General features: G+C 37.6%; 1 protein-coding gene across 1 annotated transcript in view; it reads right to left on the reverse strand.

The window, feature by feature from the left end:
* Nucleotides 1-12509, reverse strand: part of INTU (inturned planar cell polarity protein) — a 122954-nt gene that overhangs the window by 42487 nt on the left and 67958 nt on the right. Inside the window, exons 6-7 of the mRNA XM_058292844.2 lie at nt 9362-9451; nt 5831-5908 (exon numbers count right to left, since the gene is read on the reverse strand). Coding sequence (XP_058148827.1) covers nt 5831-5908; nt 9362-9451 — 168 coding nt within the window. The remainder of the gene's footprint in view (nt 1-5830; nt 5909-9361; nt 9452-12509) is intronic.

The raw sequence follows: 12509 nt of genomic DNA on the forward strand, positions 1-12509 counted from the left end.
GGGAGAGGCTGGAAAAACTGTGAGCTGTTTGTGAGAAAAGGCATAGACTGCTTTGAAGAGACTGTAGAAATAAGGATGCTAAAGGTTCTTCTGATGAGGCTTAGAAGAAAAAGATAAATGTGTTATTGGAAACAGGAGGACAGGTGATTATCATGTTCATGTGGCAGAGAACCTGGTGAAATGGGGTTCTTTTTTTTTTTTTTTTGAAATTGGATTCTGATGTCAGATGGAAGGAATGAACTTAGCTATGAAGCTGAGGAGATTTCAAAGCTATATGTGGAAAGTGCAGACTCTTTTCTACTTGGCAGCTTACAGTGAAATGTGAGAGGAAAGGGATAAACTGAGAACTGAACTACAGGACACAAATAAACCAGAAATTGATGGTTTGGAAAATTCTGAGTTTCTGGAAAGTGAGTTCCCAGAGAATAGTGCCCAAAATGAGGGTTTAACTGAACATGGACCCAGTCAGTCATCTCAGTGAAGTGAGGATGAGAAGTGCAGTTATCTAGGAAGGAACTGTGGAAAGCCGTACCACAGTTCTGATGGTTTGGACCCCTATGTACTACATAAAAAAAACACCAAGTTTTTTCGCGAGCTATATGAATGGAACCACTGCCAGCCTGGACAGAAAACAGACAGGCTGAAAGAAAAATCACTTCAAGGGCAGAATCATGGAAGATGAGGTTTGGACCAAAGACATCTTCTTGGGCCAAGAAAGTGGGCCCACCCATGTGTGCCAAAAGTATGAGTCTCTAAAAGTGGACATAATGGACAAAGGGTATGGGGAAAGGCAGGAAGAGATGAGAGGTGGAGGCGTCTTCGGGGGGACATGGAGCTGCCCTGGATGGTGCTTCAGAGGTAATCACCGGACATTGTAAATCCTCACAGGGCCTACATGATGGAATAGAGGAGAGTATGGGCCATGATGTTAACCAATGTATATGAGGTGCAGAGGTGCCCAAAGATGTACTTACCAAATCCAATGGATGTGTCATGATGATGGGAACGAGTGTTGTTGGGGGGAGGGAGAGGGGGGGTGGGGGGGTGGGGTTGAATGGGACCTCACATATATATTTTTAATGTAATATTATTACAAAGTCAATAAAAAATAAAAAAAATTAAAAAAACAAAAAAACAAAACAAAACAAAACAAAACAAAACAAAAAAAAAAAAGTATGAGTCTGCCCCAGTGCTTGGAGAGGGTGGGCCTTCCACTCTGTTTGTTCAAGAAGACTGCTACCACCCACTGTTCTTAAAGACTGGATCCTGGGCCCTGGAGATTGCGAAGAGTCTGGATGCCACCCCAATGTCCTAAGAAGGTAGAGTCTTCACCCTAGTGTTTGGGGAGAGCATGGGCTTGGAAGGAATGCATTTGCTCATCTATCAGGCCGGGAGAGCAAAACATTGTTGCATAGATGACTCGCTGATCTTGAAATCTAATGGAGTATGGCTGGCAGGGTTTTGGAGTTTGTTTGGGATCCTTCCAATATCTCCTATGGGAATGGGAATGTTCATCCTATGCCAGGCCCTCCATTGTATGTCAGAAGTGGATGACTTGTTCTCTAGGTTTCAGAGATCCACAGATGGAAGGGAGCTGTGCCTCAGGACAGACCACACCTTTAACCAATTTTGATGAGACTTTGTACTAAGCATTGCTTCTGAAATGACTTAAGGCTTTTGGGATATTGTGATGGAATGAATGTATTTTGTATGCAGAAAGAACATGTCTTTTGGGGGGACAGAGGGTGGAGTGTGGTGGTTTGAAGCTATATGCAACTGACAAAAACATGTTCTTAAGTCTAATCTTTTCCTGTAGGTATAAACCAGCATAAGTGGGACCTTTTGATGAGGCTATTTCAGTTAAGGTGTGACCCACCTTATTTGGAATGGGTCTTAATCCTTATTACTGGAGTCCTTTATAAAAGAATGAAATTCAGAGGGAGAGAGAGAAAGATACAGAAGCAAGAAGCTGAAATCAAGGAAACCCAGAAGAGAAGGTAGAGACCAAGAGATGTAGACATGTGCCTTGCCATGTGACACCAGAGCCAAAGATCACTGAGGTCTTCGGGGAGAAAGTATCACCTTAATGATGACTTGATTTGGACATTTTTCCAGTCTCAAATCCATGAGTGAATAAATTCCCACTGTTTAAACACAACCCAGTTCATGGTATTTACTTTGAGAAGTCTAGGAAACTAAAACATTTGTATGACAATTTGAAACTTTTTGTGGATCCCCAAAAGATCATTTTCTTGAAGCTAATACATTCCTATGGGTGTGGGACCCTTTGATTGGATGGACTGGATTCCGTTGTGGTGTCTTTGATTAGATTGCTTCAGTGAGGCATGTTCAGGGTGGGTCTTGGTCCTTTTGCTGCAGTCCTTTATAAATGGAGAACTGAAAACAGACACACAGAAAAAAGTGGAAGAGACAGAGAAACACACAAGAGACTGAGAGAGAGGCCTGGAGGAGAGATGAGAGACGAGCCATATGCCTGATTGCCCACAGCTGGGCTCAGGGACAGATTCATTTTTCATGCCTTCATTTGAGCAGAGCTGCATTATGCCCTGCCATGTGCCTGATTGCCCACAGTTACAAATTGGTGAGACAGCATCTCTGATGTTATCTGCTTCTGACAGCATCTCTATGCTGTCTTGATTTGGACATTTTCACAGCCTCAGAACTGTAGGCTTTTAATCTAATAAACTCCCATTATAAAAGCCAAACTATTTCTGGTATAATGTTCCCCTAACTTTTATCAAACTAAAACAAGGTGGGAACAAGCTTCGCCAGTGTGCCTGCAGTACAGTACAGAGAGATGGGAATGATTTGAGATCCGAAGTCAAAAAGGTAGGTAGGAGCCAGATGACAATGTAGAAAGAAAGATCACTCTTTGAATTAGAAGTGGCAAGAACAGAGGCCAAGAGACCAGGTAGGAGGCCACTGTAGTAGTGAGAGATGAAGGTGGCCAGATAGGGTGAAAATAAAGTTGGAGAGAAATGGATGAATATGAGATAAATTTTGGAGACAGCCTGATCAGGGCTTGCTGATAGATTGGGTTGGAAATGGTGAAGGAAACTGTTATACCTTTAATTTGATCAGAACACTAAATTCTGTGCTTGTATAATATGTGGTTCAAGGAACTAATAAAGAAGAAAAAAGAAACTATACAGGAAACTGTATTGATTCCAACCGGGTATTCCTGCATTATTTTTCAATGTATCTATTTTAGCAGGGTATATAATTAAGTCTTTGGACTATTTGGTCTGCCCTAAATTTTTCACAATAGGTCTATTTCTTTTTTCCTGATTAACATTTTTTTCTTTATTCGTAAATTCCAGATTACATAAAAGTTACCTAGAAAATGAATAGAGGGAAGCAGACTTGGCCCAATGGATAGGGCATCTGTCTACCACATGGAAGGTCCACAGTTCAAACCCCGGGCCTCCTTGACCTGTGTGGAGCTGGCCCATGCACAGTGCTGATGCGCACAAGGAGTGCTCTGCCACGCAGGGGTGTCCCCCACGTAGGGGAGTCCCACATGCAAGGAATGTGCCCCATAAGGAGAGCCGCCCAGCACGAAAGAAAGTGCAGCCTGCCCAGAAATGGCGCCGCACACATGGAAAGCTGATGCAGCAAGACGACGCAACAAAAAGAGACACAGATTCCCGTGCTGCTGACAACAATAAAAGCGGACAAAAGAACATGCAGCAAATGGACACAGAGAACAGACAACTGGGGCGGGGAGAAGGGGAGAGAAATAAATAAAAATAAATCTTAAAAAAAAAGAAAAAAAAATGAATAGAAAATTCTCCCCTCCTATCTTCCCCTATTAATAACATCTTAGTGTGGCACATTTGTTACAATTGATGAACAAATACTGAAGTCACAATGGACCTTTAATATCTTTCATAATCAGAAAAAAACCCTGTTATTAAACATTGACTATTAACAATACCTTGGATTTGAACTGCTTTTTTCCCCTAAGAACTCAAAGGGTCTTTACATTTATTATCTTAGTTTGCTCTTCAAATACCTCTTTTTTTTCAAAAACGTATTTTTTTTAAAAATCTATGATGGTTTTTTTTTTTAAAGATTTATTTATTTCTCTCCCCTTCCCCCCGCCCCTGCCCTGGTTGTCTATTCTCTGTCTTGCTGAAATCTTCTTTGTCTACTTCTGTTGTTGTCAGCGGCACAGGAATCTGTGTTGTGTCATCTTGTTGTGTCATCTCCATGTGGGTGGCGCCATTCTTGGGCAGGTTGCACTTTCTTTCCCACTGGGTGGCTCTCCTTACAGGGCGCACTCCTTGCGCGTGGGGTTCCCCTCCGCGGGGGACACCCCTGCGTGGCAGGGCACTCCTTGCGTGCATCAGCACTGTGCATGGGCCAGCTCCACATGGGTCAAGGAGGCCTGGGGTTTGAACCGCGGACCTCCCATGTGGTAGACGGATGCCCTAACCACTGGGCCAAGTCCGCTTCCCTCAAATACCTCTTGAACAAGTTGAAAATATTTAAATTTCCTGCCATTTAGGAATACTTCCAGATCCATGGGAGCTAAATTCTGTGACAAAATTCAGAGAAATTAAAAGTCCTTCTTGCACCCTACCCTATCCCACTGGAATCTGCAGAGCAATTCTAATTGATTGTTTTTGTATATGAAATTCACTGAAGGAATTTAATCCTTTGATAATTTCTGGTTTTATGGAAACAAAGTTTCAACCAGGGCAAAATGTAGCAAGGTTTGCTCATCTAGTAAAAATTTAAGGATGTAGTTTGTAACCAATCCTTACTCTACATTGGTTAAACATTTCCTTCTCAGTAAAATGTAAAACACTGTTTATGGAAGCTCGGCCTTTTGTAGCCCACTTACACATTTGACAAGTGTTGGTAACTAACCTTGTTTTAGGAGGAAGTGTCTCCTAAGAGGCATCTCTATGGGGAATACTGCAGATTAGACAATTTTCTCACCTGGCACAATCACAAAAAATTCCTTCATAGTGCTTTGAGAAGAGCAACAACAAAGACCTACTACAGTTGTACAGACAGCTGATCCATCGTGATATGCAAATATGTACTCAATATACTTAAGAGTATATTGTTATACTCTTAAGGGTTTGAAAGCAAAATGTACCTTTGAGGTAATGGGGTTTACAAAAATCCCACTAAGAGAAAAATCTGTTTTCCATCCAAAATTTTGTTTGCTCAACTGTTGAACAGTTACCGCAAATTTCTTCCTTCAGATAAAGAATGATGCCTTGCATTACATGGTGAAGTTAAAGAAGCATGATGTAAAAGAAAATACACTGGCCCAAGGGTGTGAAAAAAGACAACAAATGGAAGGATATACAAGAAATTAAGTAGTCAATACTTTCTGTACTGTCTTTTATCATTATTTTCTTACAATGATAGTATATAAATATTTTTACTCAAAAGATATTAAGAAAGAAGCATTACAATTTTAGGATAGTGAGTTTGCTAATGGTCATGAGCAGAGAAAAACACAAAAACTTTTAAAAAATATCCTTACTCTTTTCTGTATCTTTTATGAAGAACTGCTCTCACATTTTCACCTATAGAAATATGTCAAATCAGAATACAGCTGTGGTTATATTACTATTTCAATAAAGTAACATATAAGTCCAAAAAAAAATGATGGATTGAATAAAAAAGAGCTGTAAAATGAAAGCACAGATGGGAAAATAGGAAAAAAAAAACAAACACAAAAAATGAACAAATGACTCTCTTGCCAAGCAAGGACTAGGATGAAGTGGAAAAGGAGATTTAGAATCAGATACTTGAAGCTTGCAGTTCAATTACAAGAGGCACTTACCTTTCTAAAGAACCATACATAAATCTTAAGGTTTGGGCAACATCTTCTATCCTATTCCGTAGGTGAGGAAGAGGGATCCTAAAAAAACCAAAACCATATTTATTTATTTATAACACAATCTAAAGATATATATTTAAAAGAAGAACATCTTTACATTTTATATGTAAAGAATGTGAAAAGTACATTTGTCAACTGTGAGTACAGCTGTCTAAAAATATGTTTACTGCATTAGCAATTAATATGTCCAGATTTGGGGTGTTGTAGCATGGGTCAAACAGGGACTTTTTATGTGACCATTTATAGGTCAGTTATTTAACTCTTTTTAATGCTCAGTTTCCTCATTTGTAAAATGGGGACAATAATCACTAAATACTTCTCAGGTTGATTAAATGAAATTATTGCATATGAAGTACTTAGTTCCTTACTACAGCTCACACAAAAATGCTAAATTTTTGACACTTTCCAGTATTATCCAGATCTCAACTGAACCAAAAACTCTTATGTGTCTTTGTGACAAAAAGTCATCCTTAAGTAAAATGGAGAAAGGGAAGAAAATAGGCCATGGATTTTTATTTTCTCACTGAAGTCTTACAAAAATCCTACAAAGTAGGTCTTTTTAATTCCTATTATATCGATGGGTAAACTTAAGTCCAAGAAAAAGTAACCTGTGCAAGGCCACAAAGGGAATAGAGCCTGCCAGTGCATATGCATCTTCTTAGCTCCAAATTTACTCTCTTCACTACCCCTTCTTCCTCCCCGTTTAGCTGTGCTCTTTTCACTGTGGCCATCACGGAATGTGCCCCACACTATCCTCTCCAGGCAGCAGTTTTCTAACCTTGCCTGTAAAAGGCGAAGTGGTGAAGAGGAAAACACAGACCTGGTAGTATAAGACAGACAAGGGGAAAGTCCCAGGGCTGCCAATTCAGAAACAATAAGCACAATGTTGGGGACGCAGGCAGATAAACTGACACTGAGGAGTGCTTCTGTGTGACTTCTCAGTACTCCATTACCCAGGTGAACAAAAAAGAATAATAGTACTTACCTCTCATGGTTATGGGAAATGAGATGGTCTAAAGAAAAGAATCTGGAACAGAGTGGTTGGTGTGAGCATTAAGAGAGCTGTGTACAGAGGTGGCTGGTTAGGGCTTATACTTGACACGAAACTTGGGATAGTGAACAAGGAGGATCTTCAAATTCATTCTAATTTATCAAGCCAAGTTCTCTAGGACAGGAATGACATAAATATTGTGGGAACGCCCCTCCAGTAATAAAGATGGAGAAACTGGCTAGAGTATTCCCTCTGTGGCACAACCTTAGAATTCACCAATGAGATTCCTTTTTTGGCTTCAGGATAAAACCTCTCCTGGAAACTGTCTCTCTCTGCCTAATTTGGCTGGTGGCAGAGTGTGGTTGAGCAGCCCCTGCTCAGTTCTGTGGCTGGACCTTCTTGTCCCTTCTCTAACTGCCTATGCAGCCTTTATCTTACCATTATATTTTCTATTTCTACTCTTTTGTCTTTTGGTTATTACAAAAATTTTAGACAAATGATTTACCCTGCCTCTACATCCTAAAATACCTTATTTCGGATGTTCTCCAGTTCTTATAACCCATATTTGAAAAAAAAAAACCTACCAAAAGCACAAGTTCTTCAGAATTCCACCCACTGGCATATAGCAACTTCACTATCATACCTTTTTAAATTAAAAACCACACATTTGTTGGGTAAAGACAGCCACCATCTAGTATATGTCATAGCACCATTGTTCCTTCACGTTAAAATTTGAACTCTATTTTTATGATACATCTTATCTCCTTCTGTCCAAAATTAAAGTCACCCTCAAAAAATAATCATTTTGATATTTTTCACTACATCCTTCTTTGGAGTTCTTGTTCATGGTGCTAAAACATGTCCACAAATTCTTTGATACTCCTCTCTTTAGGTGGAACTTAAATGCCCTTCGAGTATGGGCTGGATTTAGTAACTTGCTTCTAACAAACAGTATACTCTGGAACTGACAATTTGTCACTTTGAAGACTGGGTCATAGAAGGCATTATAGTTTCCTCCTTATTCTTTCTTTTGGGTCAGTTGCCCTGTGGGGAAGCTGGCTGACATGTTGTGAGGACACTCCAGCATCTCTATGGGAAGGAACTAAAGCCAACTGAAAAGTCAGTGAAGAACTGAGACCCCCTGACACCAGCCAGGTAGGTAAGCCAAATCAGAAGCAGATCCTCCAGTTCAGTCTTCAGCTGTCTGCAAGTCAAGAAGACCCAAAGCCCAGATCACCCAGCTAGATCGTTCCTGAATTCCTGGCCCACAAAATCTCCCATGGGATAATAGTTTTCTGTTTTAAACCCCAAGTTTTGGGGTAATCCAATATGCAGTAATGGACAGTTAATATGCTGCTGTATAATGAAAGAAATCTGGTAAACAGAATCATTTGTAGTAGAAGATAGTGATTATTTGTGTTCAAATTGAAATTTGGCTAGATACTGGATTTTTTGGTCTAACTTTCTCTTCCTTGGTAAGATTAATGAAGCATGAAAAGAAAATTGATCTGAATTGGTATTCTCTAAAGTTGTACTAGTTGCTTTTCAAGCAGTGAAGAGTCTACATTACATGATTTAACAATCATAAGAACTAGTCTAACAGTTGTTAAATCCATCTCCCTAGGGCTATTCTCTATATTCAAGCACCATCCCCAACCTGCCCACCCACCTCCCCTCCACCTCAGTTTTTAATGTACTACTATGTTAGGGAAACAATGTAAAAAAAAAAAAAGGAATCAGACAGACTGTCCATTCAATTTCCAACTTGGCTACCTGTTGATTATGTGATCTTTGGAAAGTTATTTAACCCTGTGTTGGTTTTAATTTTCTCATCAGTAAAATAGGGCCAGTAATTGCTAAATATATCTTAGAATGATTTTCAAGATTAAATGAGATAAATGAATGTAGAGTAGTACTTAATCTCTGGGCTCAGGGTCAGCTCATTAAAACTGTCAATCATGCTCACACCTCCAATTACTGAAACAAGATAAATTTCAAAATACTTGCAAAGAAGAGGGAGACCATGCTAATCTACAGATGTACTATTAGAGAAGTCACTTCAGAGTTAAATATTCATTATTTCCTCAAATGTGCTTAACATCAGGACAAAATAACCCTCTCCTGACCCTTAATCATCAAATTTTCTAAAAGTAAAAAACTGTAAGAGCTGGAAAGCAAGCTATGATATCGTCCAAAGTTTGAGCGGAGGACAAGCTCATCTCTCAGCTACTTCTGCACGGGCCATCTCAGAGGAAAACGTGTGGACAGCCCCACCCTTCCTAATTGGTCCAGGTAGGTCTTCTTGTACTTTTCTGCAGTATTTATACCAAATGAACAAAGGTAGCTTTTTCATAGTGTACCAGACCTTTAAATCCTAAAACTCTTTAAGGAGTTTGACCTTTGATGAAAATGTCATAATTTTAATGAAACAGACTTGGTTAAGAATATTTTAGAAATGGTTTTAAAAAAAAATCTCAACTTACTCTTCTGCTGGTAGGCCAATTAACAACAACTTATCAGATTCTTTCCAATAAGCCACATGAACTTGTTTCCCATTTAAAAGAAGGGATGAGCTAAGAATAAAATAAGGGCAAAATAAGGTTAAAATATTCTTAAATGTCATGAAATTATAAAAAGCCATTCATAAAAGATTATATATGGTATGATCTAAGAGCCATATATTTAATAAGCAAATTTCTTGGTACATATCTAATTGCTACACAGAGAATGCAAGGAATTATATGACAAGAAAAATATTATTATGAAATATTAATAAAAACAACTCTAGGTCAAAGAAAAGCAGACTGCTGAAATGCTTTTGCTAACATCAAATGAGTAATTATACAAATTTTTTTTTTCCAAAAAGAAAGGTTCCATCCCAATTTGTTAGTTTAAAAAATCTTTTGATTGTGTTTATAACACCCAATTTTCCAAAAAAGATTGCAAAGAAATTAAGATGTGCTCCTAGCTTTCGAGAAGATAATTCTATATATGGGAAGCAGATACAGGAACAAATGACCAAAACATAAATCACATTTTACTGTATTCTCAAGGAAACTTTTGGGAAAGATGGATATATTTATTACCTTGTTAGTGGTGATGGTTTCAAGGTATAATACCTACATCAAAATTGACAAAATTGTACATTTTAAATATATGCAGTTGATTGTCCTTCAATTATCAAGTTGGAAACAAATGTGTTTTAAAAGAGAAAAAATTATAAACTATGGCGACAGAAAATAACGATTCCTTTTGGTGGTGCGGTAGGGGGTGGGAAGAAAGTCAGTTAAAATATACTTAGATTTTTCCTTTCCTTAAATGAAATTACATAGGCATTATCTGCTGAGTTCTTAGGATATAGAGTGCCTTCTACATTGCATTAGATCAGTGTGTGAGATTTAAATTATTAAAACATTTTTAGTATATGTGCTGCTGAAGTGAGCACTATTAAAACATTTTTAAGAGATACTTTGTCTTAATAGAGTTTACAAAATTAATATACTTTTTGATGAATTAGAGTCATAGTCATACATCAATATCACTTATGGTTTAAAAAAAGGAGTATGTAACAAATGGAAGACACACATTGCTAAAAAATCCTGAAATAAAAACTTTGATATTTATTTTGTTTTTCAAAAAGTTTTTCTATTAATATCTATATTTACACGTTCCTACATGTTTAACACATTTTATCATTAATATCAAGATCTTATTATTAAGTAAAATAATATCTATTCTTTACAATAAAATAAAAAAGAAAACCCACATGGAGAAACACATCTAGTAAGATGAAAAAAAAGGCCTGCCACATACTTTTATGAGTATAAATGTATACACTGAACAGAGCCTCAGTTACTACTGCAACAGAGGAACTAATCTTTTCTACAAACACTGTATTAAATGTCCCAGAATTAAAAGTAACTTTTTCTCAAAAAAAAAAACCAAGGAAATTCCTTTGTTGTTCTGCTATCTTGCAGATCCATCTCTTTTAAAATCATAGGGGTATCACTTTTTTACCAGAAGATGAGAAACAAGAAAAGAAAAGTCAAATTTTAGAAAATTCAGCTTGATATTTTATTAGAACTGCTGTGGCTGCTATGAATTGAATTGTGTGCCCCAAAAAGATATTTTTATGTTCTAATCCCCAGTACCTCAGAATGTGATGCTAGTCATCACAGATGGATTAGGCAAGTTAAGATAAAGGCCTACTGACTGGTGTCCTTACTAGAAGGGGATATTTGGATAGTCAGAGATATTCAGAGAGAGGACGGCCATGTGGAAACTGAGGTAGAGAATGCCATGGATTCCAGCAAACAACCAGAAACTCGAAGTGGTATGGAATAGATTCTTTCCTATGGACTCAGTTGAAGCATAGCCCTGATTTTGGACTTGCAGCCTTCAGAACTGTGAGACAATAAATTTCTGCTGTCTTTTTTTCAAGCCACTCAGTCTGTGGTACTTGGTTACAGCAGTCCTAGAAATTAAGACAATGGGATAATTTGCGATAAACTCTCACTGTAATATCTTCAATTGTTGAAATTTTTAAAACTGTTTATAATCCTTAGATTTCTTTTATGGATGGGGGCGCTTTGAAACTACTGCTCTCTTCCCCTGACCTAAAGAGGTAACTATGGCACTTCGGAGTCAGAGCTAGATAACTTACATGACGTGTTTTCTTTAATTTTCAAAAAATTATTGACTTCAACAAGTTTTGCTACCCATGACCAAATAAATTTGTACAGGTGACACTGCATTCTGAACATTCCTCTTAAAGTATATGATTGATTCTGTATTTTTCTGGTTATAAGAACAGAGCATTTTCTAACTATATGAAAAATTCAACATTTAGTCATTTTTACCCATCACAAAGTTACTGCCTAGCAACAAGCTAACAATTAAAAAAAAAAAGCCAAGACTCACTTAAGAGATGTCACCTTTAAGAAGAAATTCATTAGCACAACTATGTTCTATCAAGTGTGCAAAACACCCAGATATACAGCTATATTCTATGAATTATTCAGATATGGCTTTAATAAAGGAAATGTGAAAATGAAGAAATAAAAAGTTGACTAGGATGTGGTTTTCTCTTACCCAGCAATCTGAAACCAGAGCATCTAAGCGTTCTTGCCTCACTAAACCCCTGCAATCCTGATTCCCATTAACTTTTGTCACATACACACAACCTCAGATACATAACTAAATAATCCATTTGGTAAACCTGAATCTGCTACCCAGGAAAAAAAATCAGCTACTCTTTCCCTCTCCTACAACCTCCAATTCAAAAACATAATTGCTGCCTCATTTTGGAGCCGGAAGATACTCCTCTTCTCTCCCAAAGACAATAGACTGTATCTTAAGGTTTCAAAGAAAAATTAGCTCATGAAAATTTAAATAATACACATATTTTCCCATCCTTATCAATGGTAAGAAGGGCTGTTAGGTAGGAGGTAAATTGTGAAGAAAAAATATGATTATGTTTTATGTTTGTCAAGTCTGGGTGGTGAATGCAGTTTGTTATATTAGTCTCTGCTCTTTTGTGTGTTTGAAATATTTCAAAATAGAAATAAAAGTATTTTTTAAAAATAAGAAAAAATGTTCTAAAGGTAGGAGTGTGTGGTGGGAGTTCATGTT

The sequence above is a fragment of the Dasypus novemcinctus genome, chromosome 1 (assembly GCF_030445035.2).
Source record: "Dasypus novemcinctus isolate mDasNov1 chromosome 1, mDasNov1.1.hap2, whole genome shotgun sequence".
Taxonomy (NCBI): Eukaryota; Metazoa; Chordata; class Mammalia; order Cingulata; family Dasypodidae; genus Dasypus; species Dasypus novemcinctus.